At 49.7% G+C, this 18,649-nt stretch overlaps 2 protein-coding genes across 9 annotated transcripts; both read right to left on the bottom strand.

Moving 5' to 3' along the window:
- Nucleotides 1-436: 436 nt before the first annotated feature.
- Nucleotides 437-6,747, bottom strand: HDHD3 (haloacid dehalogenase like hydrolase domain containing 3). 7 transcript variants are annotated; one of them, XM_079112646.1, is made up of 3 exons: nucleotides 3,730-3,776; nucleotides 3,107-3,204; nucleotides 437-1,800 (listed from the first exon to the last, which is right to left on the bottom strand). In XM_079112646.1, exon 3 carries the CDS (start codon nucleotides 1,641-1,643, stop codon nucleotides 888-890), a length of 756 nt encoding a protein of 251 aa, XP_078968772.1. In that variant the 5' UTR covers nucleotides 1,644-1,800; nucleotides 3,107-3,204; nucleotides 3,730-3,776; the 3' UTR covers nucleotides 437-887. The 7 variants fall into 7 exon arrangements, with proteins under 7 accessions (XP_078968772.1, XP_078968771.1, XP_078968775.1 ...); XM_079112645.1 differs by lacking the exon at nucleotides 3,730-3,776 and adding an exon at nucleotides 3,525-3,720 and having other exon boundaries at nucleotides 2,843-3,204; XM_079112649.1 differs by lacking the exons at nucleotides 3,107-3,204; nucleotides 3,730-3,776 and adding an exon at nucleotides 4,492-6,747.
- A 779-nt stretch (nucleotides 6,748-7,526) lies between these two features.
- On the bottom strand, nucleotides 7,527-17,045 carry ALAD (aminolevulinate dehydratase). 2 transcript variants are annotated; one of them, XM_079111983.1, is made up of 11 exons: nucleotides 16,871-17,045; nucleotides 15,500-15,550; nucleotides 14,947-15,043; nucleotides 14,436-14,571; nucleotides 14,232-14,315; nucleotides 14,043-14,131; nucleotides 13,706-13,761; nucleotides 13,533-13,620; nucleotides 13,351-13,437; nucleotides 12,879-13,008; nucleotides 7,527-9,810 (listed from the first exon to the last, which is right to left on the bottom strand). In XM_079111983.1, exons 1-11 carry the CDS (start codon nucleotides 16,981-16,983, stop codon nucleotides 9,704-9,706), a joined length of 1,038 nt encoding a protein of 345 aa, XP_078968109.1. In that variant the 5' UTR covers nucleotides 16,984-17,045; the 3' UTR covers nucleotides 7,527-9,703. The 2 variants fall into 2 exon arrangements, with proteins under 2 accessions (XP_078968109.1, XP_078968108.1); XM_079111982.1 differs by having other exon boundaries at nucleotides 7,527-11,664; nucleotides 16,871-17,036.
- Nucleotides 17,046-18,649: the final 1,604 nt, after the last annotated feature.

An 18,649-nucleotide genomic window follows, 5' to 3' on the forward strand; every position in this document is an offset into this window, starting at 1 on the left:
TGTTTCATGTGACAAAGGTCCCTGTCCACTTGAAACCTGGTGGTCAAGCCAATGGGCTTTGGAATCAGATGTGCCTAAATTGGAACCCTGGTTCCCTTGCATGCCGACTGCAGCCATGTTACCTAACCCCCAAATCTCCATTTTTTTGATTTGTAAAAGGGGGTCACACCACTTATGCCTGCAAGGGAGCTCCGAGGGTCATAATGCAGATAAAGAACCTAGCAGAGTACCTCACATAGGTCAGGCAGGCATAAGCCATCAGTCTAACTTCCTGTGACCAATTATGGTGTTTCTTGTGTCAAATTTCCTGTTCAGACTATTCATTGTCCCTATAGCATGGCTTAGCATCCTGAGTTTCAAACTAATCTCTATCTAACCTCAGGCTTGGTGAGGGGGTGGATCTTAAAGGCTGAATAATAAAAGGAATTCTGCTTCAAATTATTATTTTATAATGGGGTTTCAGATCTCCAATGACAACAGAATCTTGCTGCTAATACAAAGTTTGAAAATGCCCATATTTTTGTTGCTGTTTTTGTTTTTGGTGGTGCTAGGGATGGCACCATGGCTCATACATTCTAGGCAAGCACTTTAGCACTGAGCCACACCCCCAGTGCTAGAAAGTGCTTGGTTTTGAAACTAGTTGGGCCCTCAAGGAATATGGATGGAGGTGAGGAGGACTCAGGTAGAAATAGAACACAGGTATGAACGAGTGAGCTCACAGACCTGGAGCTGGTCAGTGTGGCAAGGCTAAAAGCCCAGCCCTTATTTCTGTATCATCCGAACAGGTTTGGAGGCTGCAGGGGAAGAGCACAGTCCAGATCTGGGAAGTAAGAAGGGGCTCCCGGTCTCCAGTGTTTGTTTAAGCTCAGATACTTCCCTCGCCAGACTCACAGCGCAGGGGTTGAGCCCTCCAGGCGGTCAAGGGCAGGCAGGAGATGGGACAGTGATGGAAGAATATGTTCTTCAGGTACAGAAGCCCTGATGGCAAGGTCCAGTGGCTCTGGGCCAACCACCAGAAAGCTGTGCATGCCTACAGCCTGAGCCCCTTGGTAATCACAGAGGTAATTGTCCCCAATGTGGGCTGCTACTGTTGGTTCCATATGAGCAAGCCGCAAGGCCTCATGGAAAATGCGGGGGTCTGGCTTGGGCCAGCCGGCAGCCTCAGAAGTCAACACAAAGTCAAAGTGTTCCCGCAGGCCAAGACCCACCAGGATATCCTCTAGGCGGCGGTCAAAGTTGGAGACTGCTGCCAGCTTCAGACCCCGCTTGCGGCACCCTCTCAAGGTGGTCTCAGCCCCCTCCAACACCTGCCAGGTGCAGGGGCGCCTGAAGTCTTCATACAGCTGGTCAGCGATGGGGGCCACAGCTTGGGCATCCTGGACACCTGCCAGGTGGAAGGTCTGTAAGATCACATCCAGCCACCACTGGCGGGAGGTGAGGCCATGGCTCAGGCCGTAGTTAGGGAACCTGTGGTTCTGAGCCCTGTACACCTGCCTGAAGGCTTGTCCTAGGGTTGCGGCCTCCACCTTCAGCCCATGGGCCTGGGCCTTGGTGGCATACTCCTCCCCTACAGGACGGCGAAGCCTGAGCAGTGTGTCCTTCACATCCCATGTCAGGAGCCGTAGCTGCAGCCGGTGTGCCATGGAGGAGGCCAAGTTCACCGTGGATCCCACAGTCCAGGAAGATAAGAAGCTGGACAAGACTACCCTCTATAACCTAACTCTTTTCTTTACAGGCCTGGTGGGTCAGATTTTCTGCTTGACCTGAGGTACTTCAGACACGTCTTCACTGCCCAAGATCCTAGAATGAAAAATAGCAAGTGAGGTGGAAGTCGAGGCCCTGCCGTTAGAGAGATTGGCTCCAAATTAGTGCTGCCAATGTGCAACCATAGGAAAGTCATTCCGAATCCCTGTCTCGTGTAAGAGGAACGCGATGACGTCAGCCTCACAAGATTTTGGGCTAAATGAGAGCATTTGTTCATTCCAAACAAAATTTTGGGGCACATTTTTGAGCTAGATGCTGGGGAACAGGACAGGTTTCCAATCTTTGTGGCATTTATAGGCATTAAAGAATAGGGGATATAGTACAGGTGTACTTGAAATGTGTGCTTGTAATGCCAGCTAGGTGGGAGGCTGAGGCAGGAGGATCACAAATTTGAGGCCAGCCTGGGCAACTTAGTACTGTCTTAAAAAAAAAAAAAAAAAAGGCTGGGGATGTGCCTCAGTAGTAGAGTGCTTGCTACCCACCATGTGCAAGGACCTGCGTTCCACTCCCACTACTGGAAAAAAAAAATAGGGGACACAGACATTAGACAAAGAAATACACAAGCACTTAATTAAGCATAGCTGGGCCCTCAGGGAATATGGGTGGAGGTCAGAGGGACTTATGGTAGAAAAGGAACACAGGTATAATGCATGAGCTCAGAGACCTGGAGCTGGTCAGTGTGGCAAGGTTAAAAGCCCAGCCTGCCTTGCTGTATCAACAGAACAGGTTTGGAGGTTGCAAGGGGAGGGGGACAGTCCAGATACGGGAAGAGAAATCTAGTCTTTGAAGTCAGGGAACATTCTAAGCAAGTGACATTTTGGTAAAGATCTGAAGAGTGAATATGCAGGAAGGGGAGGTAGTTAAGTGTTCCTGGTAGTAAAAAATAACACGTGCAAAGGCAAAGAGTTGGTACTTGGGAAGACTGTTCACCTTAGGCAAGGCCTTGCAGATTAAGGTAAGGAAACAATTATGATCACTATTAGTGTTACTACTAATGTTCAAAGACAGAAGGGACCTTTCAGACCATCTGACCAATATCCTGGCTGCTGAGTAGAGAGACTGAGTCAGAGACAGTTACCTGCCTAAAGTCATGGTGAGCCAATAAACACTGCCAGGACTAGAAACCAAACTTCCAGACTCTTTTGTGAGTGCCCTCTTCCTTTGCAGGATGCTTAGACACATTTGAATCTTTAAAAACACCTCTTCTGGTGAACTTGTATATCACAGGACACAAGGACAGAGCAGTCTGTTCCTATCTTTAACCCTTCCTGAGCCTGGCTTCTTCATCCTTCCTGGAAACAGTAACACCTGCCTGGGTTGGAACCACAAAAGAATTACTGACTCGATGCAGAGGAAACGCATTTGTCAGGCTGGTGAACACAGGTTGCAAGAAGCTTCTTTCCTAGACAGCTGATTCCAGACGAGGCTATTCAGTTGAACCTAAGGGGCCAGAGTCCACAAAGTTGTCAGGCTGTCGGTGAAGGAGGGGCACTCTGGTGAATCTGGGGATTAATCTTAGAGGAAGTGTGACAAGGAAATGGGTTTGTCTGCCTGGAACTTAGGGAGACCCACTCAAAGAGCCTCTCATTTTGCAGGCGGGCAGATGGAGGCCCAGTGCCTGGCGGGAACTTGTCCTGAATCACACAAGGCGCCACTGGCTCAGTTAAGACCAGAACGAAGGGCGCCGGCTCCCGACATACAGTTTTCCATTTTTGGGAGCTGGGGTTGGGGGCTCTGGGTGGCAGGCCGGAATGGCTCACCCTTCTTCCCCTCCTCTGGGGATCGGTGGAGCAACGTCCAGGTGGCGGGGAATTAACGCAAAATCTACCCGGTAGTTATGCCGAGTGCTGCGTGACCCGGGGCACGAGGGTCCCAGGGCCCGCGGCTGGGCCTGGATCCCTAGTCCTCTTCCCGATTTCAGTGCGCTCCCTCGGTTCGGCGCCTATTCGGGGGTCCAGCACCTACCTGGCTTGCAGGAAAGGTGGCCAGAAGGCCGCCACAGCCCCAACTGGCTCGGAGAAGACCCGCAGCCGCTCCGCGGACACCCAGTTCCCGCTCCGCCCCTTCGCTTCGCCCCGCCCCGCCCTCCTAACGCGGCTGGGTCAACCTGAGTGGCGCTTTGCGCGTCACGTGGCCTCGCTGCGCCCCTCTACCGCCCCGCGGCCCCTTCCGTCACTTTACACTCTTCTCCGCCACTTCGTCGCCTCACTGCACCTCCTTGGCTCCTCATCTAGCGCTCTTCCGCCTCCACCCGCGTCCCACAGTCTCCGTGCACCCTTTCGCTGTCTCTGCGCACCCTCGCTGGCCCTCACCTCATCCCCCATCCCACGATCCTCTGCCTTCCTTGGGTGGGGCACCTTAGGAGGTGCCCGTGCTGATTTCGGAGTAGGGGGATTTGGGACCCAGCCTGGTTTATCGAGTGCTGTACGGATTTCGGCAAGGCGCTGCCCCTCTGCCTAAGACTGCCCATCAGTACTAGATGGGAATCTTTGGGTTGGAGACTGGTAGCACCCAAGACAACTTGCTGAGGGTGGGTAGAGTCCTCTGCAGTAACAGCTGCTTTAAAAAATTCTTAAAAAAAAAAAGTAGTGTTTTTGCAAAAGTAGTGCTTGCTCATCTCAAAAAACTTTACAAATACCTATGTGATCAAAGTAAAAAGCTAGAACTGCTTCCCTAACTTCATTCATTCACCAACTGCTTAGTAAACATGCCTGCTCTGAGCCATACCGGATTCCTTACCGAGGATGCCGCGGGAAACAAGATGCTTCTGGCCTTCCTGGATCATGGGAGGGAGAAAAAAATCAAGTAAATCCATAGGACGAGGTGAAAGAGTACTATGTGCGGTGGAGGCTCAGGGGTGGGGAGGAAAGAAGGGCTCCCCACTCCACACCACATTTTTTTTTTCTTCCCTCCGCCCCTCTTTAAGGGAACTTCCTGTATCTCAAGGCTGGTTTGTTTGCTTGTTCAGAACCAACTCACCTTCACTGGGTGTAAAGTCATAGAGCTGGGGTCCAGGAGAGAGAACGATTCTAGGGACTTACCTGCAAAACAGGTTTCGTGTCACAAATATGATTCCCAGATGGGGCTGGGAAGGGTGACTAGGAAGTCAGAGGTACACCTGCTTTCAGAGAATCAAGGAATGTGTGAGGTCGCCAGCTGTTCAAGGTCACCTAAAACCTAAGCAAGTCCTTAAATTCTGATCCCAACTCTGCTATCTGACCCTTTCTGAACCCTATGTTCAATTCTTTTCCTCTCTGGGCCTTAGTCTCCCAGTATGCAAAATGGGGGGTTTGGACAAAATAATTTCCAATTACTGTCCAGGCTAGCTTTTAAGTTGATTTCCAAGATTATTAACTTTGCCCATGTGAGGTTCCTCCATACGTAAATAGTGCACAGTAATGTCTACATCAGGATTGAATGAGATCAGCTGGAAAAGTTCTATGGGAAGTAAAGATAATTTTTTTCAGATGAGAAAATTGAGCGCCCCAAAGTCACATACTATTGCAACCCAGGGCCATTGCATTGCACACCTTCAGAAAGGTGAATACGCCTCCTGCAGTCATGGCCCCGACTTAACAGTTTGTCTTCTAGGACCTGCTGTACATTTTCTCTGGGTAACTTTTTCAGCAGACAAAGAGGAATTTGCAGGGGAAAGCCAGTGACAGGTCCTTCATACACTGGAACAAACTTTGTTTTGATTTGCAAGTTCAAAACTGGATATATTTAATGGATATTTTTCTGCTTCAATTAGATGACAGGAACCCTCTGACGGTTTCATCCCTTGACTATCTCGTGTGGATTTTGGTCTCATGATTGCTTCTGGGGACACCTGTCATGTTATACTATATACTGAATGCTAGCCTATTTCTCTTTGGAAAACTAAGGGTTTTGTGTGTGTGTGTGTGTGTGTGTGAGCTTTTTCCTTGAGTGTCTCCTATTGAAAGCACTATATAAATCCAGGTTGAGCCAAGTAGGTACATGTCTCTGTTTACTTTTAATTTTTCACTTTTTTTTTCAGTGCTAGGGATAGAAGTCAGGGCTTTGTGCATACAGGAAAAGCACACTGCCATTAAATTACACCCTCAGCCCTCATTTATTATTTAATTTTTAAATTAAGATACCCATAGAGAGCTGGTTTAGTGGTGCCTGCCTGTAATCCCAGCTACCTGGAAAGCTGAGGTTGGAGGATCACAAGTGTTTTAGTCAGCTTTTTATGCTTCTGTGACTAAAGGGACCCAACTAGAATAATTTTAGGGGAGGAAAAGTTTATTATAGGGCTCACAGTTTCATAGGACTTAGTCCATAGAAGACTGGTTCCATTCCTCAGGGCTTGAGGGAAGGCAGAACATCATGGCCAGAGTGTGGCAGAGGGAAGCCGCTTACATCATCAGGAAGCAGAGAGAATCTGTCACTCTCCAGATACAAATATATACCCCAAAGCCACACCCTGATTCCTGCCTCCTCCAGCCACACCCCACTATCAGGGGATTAACTCACCAACTGGGTTAAGACTCACAACCCAATCATTTCACCTCTGAACATTCCTGCATTGTCTCACACATGAGCTTTTTGGGGACACCTCACATCCAAACCATAGTAAGTTTGAGGTCAGCCTAGGCAATAGTATCAAAAAATAAAAGATCTGAGGATGTAGCTAAAGATGTGGTAGAGTACCCCTGTGTTCAATCCCCAGTGCTGCAAACAAATAAACAGAGAAAAATGCTAAGAGTTGTGCATGTCCTTGAATTTTCACAAAGTGAGCTACCAGCACCTGGAGCAAGCAAAATATTTCTAGAATTCTAGAGCCCATCTGCTTGCAGCCACCCCCAGATGTGGTCACAATTCTGACTTCTAATTGCATCTTTTTAACTGTTTTTGAACCTTATACAAGGGAACAACACAGCATGTATTATTTTTCATCTTCTTCCTTTTGCTTAAAATTTTGTTGGTGTTATAGTTGAGATCCAGGTCCCCCCAAAGTTTCATGTGTTAAAGGCCTGGTCACCAGCCTGTGGTGCTGTTATGAGGTGGTAGAAATCTTAGGAGGTGAGGCCTAGTGGAGGTCACTGAAGGCATGCCCATGAAGTGGATATTGGGATCCCTACCCCTCTCTGGTTGCCATGCACTTCCGCCATGATGTACTACTGCCTCATCAATAGTCCAAAAGCAACTGGGTCAAATGATCATGGACTGAAACCTCGGAAACTGTGGAAATAAATCTTTTCTCTTTTTAAGTTGATCCTTTCAGGTATTTTGTCACAGCTGACTAATAGTAGATTCATCCATGTTTTCATGTAGAGCTGTAGTTCATTCTCATCCCTATACTATTCCATTTCACTGTTGATGAACATTTGGGTTATCTTCAGGTTTTAGTTATTGCATATATTACAAAATGTTGCTATGAGCATCCTTTTTCTTTTCTTTTTTTTTTTTTTTTGGCAGTGCTGGGGACTGAACCCAGGGCCATGAACATGCTAGGCAAGTGCTTTACCACCTAGCTAATCCACAGCCCAATTATATATTTCTGATGGTAAGTACCCAGATGGGGACTCACTAGTGCATAGGTAGGCTTCAGAGACCGGGTCAGTTTTCTGAAGTGGCTGTGCCAGTAGTATCTGAGAGTTCTAGTTGTTCCCCATTCTAGATAATTGGCATTGTCAATCTTTCTAACATTAGGTATCGTGATAGATGTGTGGTGGTATCTCAAGGATTTACCTTGAATTTCCCCACCAATTAATGAAGTTAATACCTTTTCATATGTGTATTAGTCAAGTTTTCCTTTATTCTTATTTGCACAACTATACACAAATGTTTCCTTGTCATATATATTACAGATATCATACATATAAATTTCCTTTAAAACCAATCTCTCACCCTTTGCCTCTTCACAAATCCTTCCCCAGTTTTGTACTCTGGGCTTGGAGTTAGGAGGCTTGATCTGCCATTAGAAGTGTGATTTTTGGACAAGTCTCTTCTCTGGGTCCGTCTCCCCATCTGTGTTAAACTGAGTGATCTCCAAGGTCCTGCCTGATATTCTGATCACAGCTTCTGTGATTCCAAGAAACTTCATGTGGTAGAGACGGCCATTGCCTCCAACATCCATTCTTTCTATCTTCCTTCCTCTGGAACCCTACAGTTTTAGCTGAGCACATGCCCCCACCCCCAACAATGGTGTGTGGACAAAAAGGATGTAACTTCTAGATCTTGCCTGTATAAAGAAGGGTCATGCTCTGTTACCGCCCTTCTCTTCCTGTTGGCTAAGAGGACCTGATGGAAGGAAATAGAGGTTGCCCTCTGTGGCCACAAGATGGAAGTCAAGGTGTGTTGAGGATGAAAGAGGTAGAAGCTGAGATACCCCCACCCCACACACACACCTTGCAGCTGACTTATGAGCTTGGGGTTGCTTAGAGAGATGTAAATTTCTATCTTAAGCTAGTGTTATTTTGGCTTTTTTCATATCCACTGATCCTGAAATGCAGAGAATGACGGGGTCATCTTTAAGGAGCCGAGTCTTAACAACATAAAAGGAGATAGCCATACAGACTTTGGGGGGATATGTTCCAGGCAAAGGAACCATTGGTGCAAAAGCTGAGACCTAGCCAGCCTCTGCAGCCTGAGGCAGATCAAGCCAATCCTGGTGCACCACCTTCCACTCCATCGTTCACAGTGACTGAGCCAACAGGTGGTTCTGACCCAAGCAGGTCCAATCAGAGATTGCCAGCAACTGATTTGCTAGGTAGCTGATAGACCAGAAAGGATCTTTCTCTGGGATTATAAATCTTAATGACCACTTAAACCTAGAGTTAGTGGGGATCATGTTGCTGCCAAGTGGCAAAAGCCAACCTGAGAATAATGCCAAGTGGTGGCAAACCCGGATGAGAACTAGAAGGGGACAGAGTCCTCCATGAAAGCTTTGACCCTGGATCCACCCACATTTGAACTTCTCATGATCCAGTTATGCAAATCAGCCAGCTCCTTTTTCATTTCTGAACTGGGTTTCAGTCACTTGCAACCAAGAGCTCCCAGGACAATCTAGGGCATGGTCTGCTGCAAGTCATAGACTCTAATGTTTGGAATTGGGGCTGGGAGCTGGGAGCAGGGAGCAGGGTGCAGGGAGCAGGTCAGGATTCTCCCTCTCCTATTGGGTAGTTGGTGATCTTTGCTCTTAGGTAGTGAAGTGGCTGATAAAAAAGTCTGTAGAAGGGACAAGCTACAGTCTGAGTTGGCACATTTGAGAGGGAAACAAGAAAATCAAGTCTTACTAAGAAAGGCCCTTAATGCTCATCAACCCAGTGGTGATGCTGGGAGGTCAGATCATGTGTCATGCCAGGCTGTGAAAGTGGAGTCCTCTGTCCAGGGATAAAATTACTTCTAGCAAGGGCAGGTCATTCTTCCTCTGTTCTTCCTGGTGCTCCAGTCACACCAGCCTTGGGCTCCTCTAGTTCCTTCTAGCCCCAGGGACTTTGCACAACCTTTCCTTTTGCCTGGAATGCTCTTGCCCAATCATAGCTGTCGCCCATCCAAATGTCAATCCTTCAGGGAAACATTTTTGATCCTCCAAAGCAGGTCAGGTCCTGTAGCCTCTTTCACATCATATGAGTCTTTGGTGCATCTGCTTCCTGGTTCTCAGGGACACTGATCCTCATGTGGTGCAGTGTTTACCACATGTTCCCCAAGTGGTCCGGCCACACATTTGTCTGCCTTCTTTGAACGGTTTGTATTAAAGGGCACCATCTGTCTCCCATCTCTCTGTGCCTAGAACCAACCAGGATCTATACTTGCTCAGCAAGGATGGGTCTGAAACAGCTAGACAAACCTTGCCTTCCACATCAATCACTTTAACCAGAAATAAGTGCAGGGGTCAGAAGGCAGGAGGCCCAGAAGCTAAGACAGATAGTTTCTGGTCTGGTCTATCTCTGGCTCAGCAACAACTTATCTCTCAACTAGTGATGTGAGTCCTAGGTTGTAGGTGCAGACTCAGGCTCCTGGAAGGAGAAGCTTTGGGACTCTTCAAGCTCTGATTTTGGCTAGTCACCTTCCAGAAAGCTGAGAACAGGGGTGAGATGAGGTCTTAAGGTGAGTTGGCCACAGTTCTAATGAAGGACACCAGGAGGTGGAAGGGACTGGATTGTCTGTAGGAGCTGCCAGGAGTTTATAATTCTAAATGAATTAATTTATTCTACATTTAAAAATGGGCTGTACTGTCAGGCGTGGTGGTGCCTGCCTGTATTCCCAGAACTGAGGAGGCTGAGGCAGGAGGATCCCAAATTGGAGGATAGTCTCAGCAACTTAGAGACCCTGTCTCAAAATGAAAAAAAATTTAAAAAGGGCTAGGGTTATAGCTTAGCAGTGAAGTGCCTATGGATTCAATAACCACTACCAGTGTGGGGAAGGAAACGGTTGTGTTGTCTTAGGGTCTGAACTGACCTTGTTGTGGCCCTAGAGTGGGGATGCCCTGTCCCTCTGCAGATGGGCAAGCAGACTTGCACACTGGCTTCTCCTCAACTGGGCCTTAACTTTCACTGGGAGGAGATCTGTTGTGTCAGTCTTAGAACAACTGCAAGCATTTGTGAAGTTGCCAAAGCTAAAACCCCACAAAGACATCCGTCTCCTTTTGTCCTCTTAAGTCTCCCCAGGAATTTAAAGCATTGGCAAAATGTGTCCCCCGCCTTCAGCTTGGGGTGTGGTTCAATGGCAGAGGTGCTTGGCTAGCATGCATAAGGCCCTGGTTTAACCTCCAGCACAGGGGGTAACATCTTTCGGTGGCCGCACATTAGACAAGAAATAAAATCTCAGCTCACTACCAGATGTGGGATTTGCCCTTTCTACCCACGATCCTCTTCCTCACCTGCTCCCAAAGCCCTGCCAAACTCCTCTCACCACAGGGTCATGGTACACACTATCTTCTTTTTTGTTCTGTGGCCTCCATCTTTGTAAGGGTCTTTCTTGTCCCTCTCAATCTTAACCTTGAAGAGGGTCTCCCAACCATGCTCTGGAGGGTCCTTCCCTTTATTTTCTGAGACCCTTCCTTTTTCAAAGTACTTATCATAGTCTGTAACTGCTCTATCTGTTTTCTTATCAGTCTTCCCCATTCTCTTTGTTTCATTTCCAGGAGGCAAGCTGTGGCCTGTCCTGCTGTATTCCTGGCACCCAGTGCTGTGCCTGGGCACAGAGCAGAGGTTCTCAAGAACTATCTTGTACATAAAAAGCCTTTGGTGGTGGTGGCGTCCCCAGCAGTAAGGAAGTCCCCCTTTGCTTCTGGATTTTGGTCCTCATTCATCAGTCCTTCTTCTCTAGGTCTAGGCTGAGTAGCACAGGAGCTCCCAGGTAGCCTGGCAACCACTGGCTTGTGTGAGAAACGCTGTCAGGTGGAACCATAGCACGGTCAGCTCTGCACCCAGGGCTGTCGAGCTAGGCCTCAGGCCCAGTACCCAGCTCTACTGCTGGAGGCCCCAGGCTTTCCAGAGCTTACGAGGATCCAAGATCACCATGCTCCAAGCCCCTCTCCCAGGCCCCAACCCTGGGCCCCACCAAGCCTGCCCTGGGGACTCTTGGTTGCTGTCAAACTGAAGCCACACCTGAGGAGGGCTGGGGGTGGACAGATGAGCCTCAGGGCTGAGCTCAGGCAGGGGCGGGAAGCTTGGAGAGCCCGAGGACGCGACCAGGAGCAGTAAGATTTAGCAAGCTGGCAAAAGCCAGCCAGGGTGCTGGGTCCTGGCCGGCATGGGAGCAGGAAGAGGGCACCGGGCACAGTTCTAAAAGCAGCCTTTACTTTGGTTTTCACTTCTCCAAGGCCTGGGGAGCCTTCTCAAGTTCTAGTTCTTGGGTCTTGTATACTCCGTTACTCCTTCAGCCACTGCAGGAGCTGAGGCGTGTAGTAGGTGATGATGATGTCAGCACCTGCGTCAGGAGGAAGCAGGAAGTCGGGAGGGGCACGGCGTCAGCACAGCCTCTGGGGTCACAGCACAAGACCAGTCCCTGCTTCAGTCAGCTCCAGACCCTGGGGGACTCCTTTGCTCCTGCTGGGCCTCAATTTGCCAGCACATGCAACGTACAGCAGGGGAAGCAGATAACGGCGAGCTCCCCTCCCATGCCGTATGGGGAAATCAAGGCCAGCGCAATGATGGGACTGGAATAAAGGCACTCTGCTTCCTAGGCTAGGCCTTTTTCCCTGCCACATCACCCTGGAGCACCTGGAAAGGGCTGACTGAGCCTGTACCCATTGTTCCCCACAGTGCCTAGTGAAGAGCCAGAGTGCCAAATCTGCTTCCTGTTTCTACAGACGTTTCTGCTGAGTGGGGTGGGCAGGGTTCTGCTGTTAAATCCCTGGCCCATCAGCCTGAAGCTGGAGCCCATCCTAATGACCAGGATAGTGTGCTATGCTAATAAAACCTGCTCCCACTATGGAGTAATAGGCGTATGCTAATTGTACATATTATCTCATTTAATCCTCAGGACAACCAGGCACCAGGTATCATCCCTAGTTTACAGACAAGGACATTGGGATTGAGAGAAGTATCTTGTCTAAGTTTTCACAACCAGAAAGCAATAGAGGGCTCTGTTTTCCTCACTGTTCCATGTTCTGTTCTGTCCTTTGACACCTTTCCTCAATCTGTGTCTATATTTTTTTTGGTGGTGGTGGGGCACCCAGGGGCTCTTTACTACCAAACTACATTACTAGTCCTTTTTATTATTTATTTATTTATTTATTCATTTTAAACTAAAGCACCAGCTTCTTCAATAAACATTTAATTTTTTAAAATTGTAGATGGATACCTTTGCTTTATTTATTTATTTTTATGTGATGCTGAGTATCAAACCTAGTGCCTCACCCATGCTAGGCAAGAGCTTTATCAGTGAGCTACAACCCCTTACTTTTTATTTTGAGACACAGTCATGCTAAATTGCTGAGGCCACCCTTGAACTTGCAATCCTTCTGCTTCCCAAGTTGCTGGGATTACGAGTATGTGCCACTACATCTGGCCTGTGTCTGTTTAGATGCCTGTATTTGCAAGCACAAGAGTCCAGGCTGTCTCATGACTTCCTTTACCTATCTGGGCAAAGTGCCATCAGTCTCTGGGGTACAGGTCATAACCCCCATACCTGGCTCTTACCTGCTCTGCGGAAGGCGGTCATGGCCTCCAATACGGCAGCCTTGAGATCAAATGCCCCAGCCTGGGCTCCGTGCCACAGCATGGCGAATTCTCCAGACACGTGGTACACAGCGAGGGGGAGCTGGGGGTGCTGCGGGGGGCAGCCATGGGAACGCAGCTAAGGTGGAGGGTGGTGTGCTCTGGAGTGTCCCTCCCTCCCTACACCATCTGTGACCACTTTGAGCTCTAGTCTGAGTCACTGCTCCTGGCAGCCCAGTCTGTTCTAGAACTGTCCAACCAGAGCTGCTCAAAGGCTCCTGTGAACCCTGGCACAGAGGCCAGGTGGGTTCCTGGGCAGGAATGGGGAGAGAGACCTCCTACTCAGGTATAGACTGCTTCCAACTCTGAGATGCCAGAGTCCCTCAATCTAAGGCCCCAGCATCTGTGGGACTGTCCCAATCCTCTGAGCCCCTCAAGTCTGCTCTGTGCTCACCTTGTCCTTCACCTCCCGCACAATGTCCAGGTAGGGCATTCCTGGCTTCACCATGAGCATGTCAGCTCCTTCCCGGACATCCCGGTCCTAAGGGATGAGGGTAAAGTGTCTGACAACAGCATTTATCTGGGAAGGGAACAGGCAGGGAGGGGTGTGTGTGTGGCTCAAGCCTGGTCACTTACCACTGCTCGGAGGGCGAGGCCCCGGGCTCCAGGGGGCAGCTGGTAGCAGCGGCGGTCTCCAAAAGCTGGGCTTGACTGAGCAGCGTCCCTGCAGAGCACAGTCACTATGTGGGCTCCAGTTCTGGGCTGATGGGCCAGGGATTTAACAGCAGAACCCTGTCCACCCCACTCACCGGAAAGGTCCATAGAAACAGGAAGCAAATTTGGCACTATAGCTCATCACTGATACCTACGGGAGACAATGGGTAGAGGCTCGGTCAGCCCTTTCCAGATGCTCCAGGATGAAGTGGCAGGGAGTGAAAGGTCTGAGGCTGAGAAGAAGAGTGCCTGCATTCTAGTCCTTCAGGAGCACTGGGTCTTGATTTCCCTATCTGAGTTGCAGAGGCTGAGACAGACCCCAAGCCTAATCCGGAGCTGGCCTCTGTTCTGTGATGCTAGGTACATGGACACAGGGCTGGTCCAGGCTCTCTCCACGCGCCCCCCACCCTCCTCTGCACTCCCTGCCCATACCCTGTTGCCAAGTCCATGTGCCATCAGGGCCTCCTTGATGGCTTCCACTCGTCCATCCATCATGTCCGACGGGGCTACTACCTGACATCCTAAGGGGCAGAGGGTGGTTTTCAGAACTCTGGGACCCTCCTATCCACTATGCCACCTCCCTGACCCACAGGTGTCCATACCTGCTGGGGACTCACTCACCTGCCTTGGCATAGGCCAGTGCCACCTCTGCCAGTCGCTGGCGGCTTTCCTCTGCCCTGAATGCTCCATTCTCACTCAGGAGTCCTGCAGGACAAGATGGCTGGGTTTGGGGGAGTGTCGTGGGCCCTGGCCTGTGCCCACCCTGGAAAGAACTGGGCAGTGGGTGTGGGTGGCAGCAGAGCTGGTGGGAGGGAGGGAGCTCACCGCAGTGACCATGGGAGGTATAGGGGCACAGGCAGATATCGCAGGCCACCAAGAGGTTGGGGAAGGTCTTTCTCAATAGACGGATTGCTTCAATAGCTGGGGACTTCTCAGAGTCGGCTGCAGAGCCCCGCTCATCCTAGGGGCAGGGGAGAAGAAAGCTGTGTGTCTGCTACATGAAGACTGGGAGGACATGGTGGCCAGCCATGACAGAGTGCACTCCCGCTCTCACTTTCTGTCACTGTCACGGCCCCTCAATAAGGAAGCACACAGAACTGTGCCCACTGCAGAGGACACAAGAGAGACCTAGAGAGGGGACTGACTAACCCAGTCAGGGTGTCACGGCCCTACTTAGCTTCCTGACCCACACTAGTACTGTCTTAAGGGCTGGGACTATGGCCGTTCACTTGTGTCTCCAGAACTAGTACAAGACAGGAATAAGGATGCAGTCAGTGTGGAACCCCAGCCCGCCCTCGCCCCACCACCTTTCTTATCCCTTCCTCTAATTCTTCACCTTGGGAACTTTGCTGGGGACACCAAAGATCAGGACGCAGCACAGACCCTCTTCCACCAGGGGCCTCAGCATCTCTTCCAGCCGGTTCACGCCGTACCTGGGAGGGGGTGGGGAGGGACTGAAGGGAGGCCCGTCCCAACTCCTTGGCTGTGCTTCTCTTAAGAGTCAAGCTGCCCATGGCACCAGCAGGTGTGAGCCTCAGGACAGGGTGGAGAAGGAACACACCCACCAAGCAGGTGGGGAAATCAAGCCCCGGACAGCGGAGCTATGGGATCTCTGTGGCAGCTCCTCCAAGGTGGTCCTAAGAAACTCCCATCTCAAGTTCAGCTCCCCATGCAGCAGCCTGCCTAGGGCTCCCTGGTGACACTCATTACTTCACGAGGCTGCCCCTTTACTGTACAACAGCTTTCATCCCAGGGAAACTCTTCTCTCCGGTGATCTGCAGTTTACCTCTGGATCCTCTACCTCCTGAGTCTGCTTCTGCTTCCGGTTACTGCCCCCTGCAACATTTCTCCCTCCATCACCCCCTTGCCCTCCCCAGCATGCCTCCTACCTGGCCACTCCTGGGAGGCTGGCAATAGGCTGTATGTCATCAGGAACATCCCTGTAAGAGCAGGGGGTGGGCTATGGATTGGTGGCTGTGGGAAGGGGTGACTGGGAAGGATGGTTGGGAAACTGGGAAGGAATATGGGAATGGAGATGGGGGGAGGGGATGGGGTCCAGTGTCTGGCTCCCCTGGCCTGAAATAATAATAGGAACAAGAATAACAGTGACAATAAAAGCAACTGTACTAAAAGAACAATAATTACAGGAAGGAGTTAAGTGATTAAGAATGTGGACTCTGACATCAAACAATCCTTGCTTCCTATTCTAGCTACTTTCCAACTGGGTAATCTAGGCCCAGTTATATCATCCCTCTGAGCCTCAGGTCCTTCATCTAGAGCCTGGATAGGATCAATTCATTTATTCAACAAAAGTTTACTGAACACTTATTATGTGCCACGTACTAGTCTAGGTGCTGATGATACAACAGTAAACAAAGCAGGTCAAAATCCCTGCCCTCATGGAGTTGGCCTTCCTGGAGACAATGTTTATTCCTTCTTCATACACATGCTGCCAGGACTGGATGAGATGCATGCAGGATGTTCACACAATACCTGGTACACAGTAAGTACTCAATAACTGTCGGCTGTTGTTATTATTAATAATCACGATTGCATGATTATTATTCCTAATCCCCTTCTACGTGGACATAACACTTTACAACTGACAGAGCCTTCTCCATTTCTGTTGTCGATTCCGAAAATTCAGGCTGGCAGGCAAGGCTAGTTATTCTTATTTTATGAAGGGGAGAACTGAGGTCTTTTCAAGGTTCAGGCCTTTCCTAAGACTACTGTCCTTAACCCGGTTGGCTGCTTCTTCTTCTTCTTTTTTTTTTTTAATATTTTTTTAGTTGTCAATGGACCTTTATTTTGCTTATTTATATGTGGTGCTGAGAATCGAACCAGTGCCTCACACACTAGGCAAGGGCTCTACCACTGAGCTACAACCCCAGCTCCCAAGTAGGCCACTTCTAATACTTTGAGTTTCCAGGTGACAGTCCATTTCCCACCCCGCTGTGGTGTTGGGGATTGAATACAGCGCCATGCTTATGCTAGGCAAACAATCTACCAATGAGCTACGTCCCCAGCCCTTTTTATTTTTTATTTTGAGACAAGGGCTTGCTAAATTGCCCAGGCTGGTCTAGAACTTGTGATCCTCTTGCCTCAGCTTCCTAACTGGGATTATAGGCATGTGTCACCATACCTGGCTGTGATGGCCCAATTTACACCTCCCACCCCCAGCAATACTGATGCCTGCTCCAGTCACACACCTGCCCCCACCCTGAGCAGATCAAAGGCCTGGCCCATTCCTGGGGACTCACGTGACAAAGATGGGGTAAATGAAGTTGGAGGCACTGAGGGTGGTGGCGGCTGTCTGCCAGGTCCGAAGCAGCGGGTGGAAGTAGCCACTGTGCAGAACAGACTGAGGCTGCATGGTGTGGGCCAGAAGACAGCCAGCTGCTTCTCAGGGGTGTCTGCTGTGGGCTCAGCTCTGCAAGGGGCAACATGAAGTATGGTCCCTGTCCCTGAGAGATGGTCACATCTGAAAGACAGCTCTTCCAGATTCCTGCCTCCCCTCACTCTAGCCCAGGGCTACTCAGAGTGGGGTCCATCAATCCCTGCTGGGCTACAGCACAGTAAGTCTTTAGAAACTTCATAGCAAAATGAATCTAATGAAGAAACCCCTGAGTTTGTTGTGTATGTGACTGCTATTAAAAACAATTAAGAACAATTTCTGGTTATTAATTTTGATATTTTATCAAACAACCAATGGACTGGAAATTTAAAAAAGGAACAAAAATAGAACTAATTCCTTCCTAGGCATACTTTGAGAAGCACTGATCCAGACAACATTTAAGTTTTGTTCATTTGTGAAAAATGCTCATTTTCGCAGCAGAAATTTTAGAGAATATAAGTAAGCAAAAGGAGAATTTCCTATAATTGTACCTCAAGCGAAGTGCGGCTAACACCTTGCCACGGGAACTTCCTGACATGCACTTAGAGGGTAAGACCATACATGTGCTGCGGACAGAGGAGCTGAGGCACCTGCACCCTCCCCACCTGGGTGACCACGAAGGCTGTCTCCCAGCCAAGGAGACTCCTGCACCTTCTTGCTCTGAGGTGGCAGCTTGTCCCTCTGATGGAGAAGGCTTGGGCAATCTCTACAGCCTCACCACACCCACGTCTAGGGCCTCTCCTCCCCTACCCTGGCGAGCTTTCTTCTTGCCCATGCCGCAGCCTCTCTTATGTAACAGTGCTTCTCGGCTCCGTCTCATCTTGTGCCAACAGCTTCTGCGGGGCAGGGTCCAGGGTTAGTTTATTTTCACCTGCCCCCCTACACTCTACCCACACATGGACTCTGGCACGCAGCAAGTATTTAATTACATTAAGTACAAGACAATATGCCCTCGTGCCAGAGAGGTGCTATGAGGCAGGAGGAAGCGGGGCATTCAGGTGTTTCTTGAGTATCTGCTGTGTGCCACCCACACTGGGCATTCTCATAGGTGACCTCTCCTTGAGTTCGCATGTCAGGCAGGGCTGATGGAGTGCACTTCAGAGAGAAGAAGCTCTGCCACAAAGGAGTCATGGTTTCTAAGTGGGTTAGAGAGCAGAAGAAGCTTCTGGAAGACCAGGGCTTGAACTTAATTTTGCAGGATAAGTGGGTTCAGCTTGGTGGGGGAACGAGACAGCTCTTCCTCAGGAAGGGAAAAAAGGGATGGAGTTGGGGGTGGAAGATAGCTGTGGGCTGTTCTGAGGACCTGAGGAGGCAATGGAGCTGGAGCCCCTGTGGAAGGAGGGGAGGGGAGAGGAAGGCAGCGGGCCAGGGAAGATTTCTGAGCAGGAAGTAGGGGAGTGGCTGGTCAAAACCTGGCTTTAGGAACATAAATCCTCCCACTGAGCAGAACAGACCGGAAGCAGAGGACAGGGGTATGGGAGGTCTGAGGGCGGAGAAGGAAGGGCCATAGCGATGCAGCTAAGAAGCAGTCTCTCAGGGCGGATGTGCTGTCTGCCTGACCCAGAGGGTGGCGGACGGGGACAGGGCAGGAATAGGGTGATGGGAAACCAGGCGCGCAGAGGAGATGGAGGGCTTCATTTCAGAC

The sequence above is a fragment of the Sciurus vulgaris genome (assembly GCF_902686455.1).
Source record: "Sciurus vulgaris genome assembly, chromosome: 15".
NCBI classification, from domain to species: domain Eukaryota; kingdom Metazoa; phylum Chordata; class Mammalia; order Rodentia; family Sciuridae; genus Sciurus; species Sciurus vulgaris.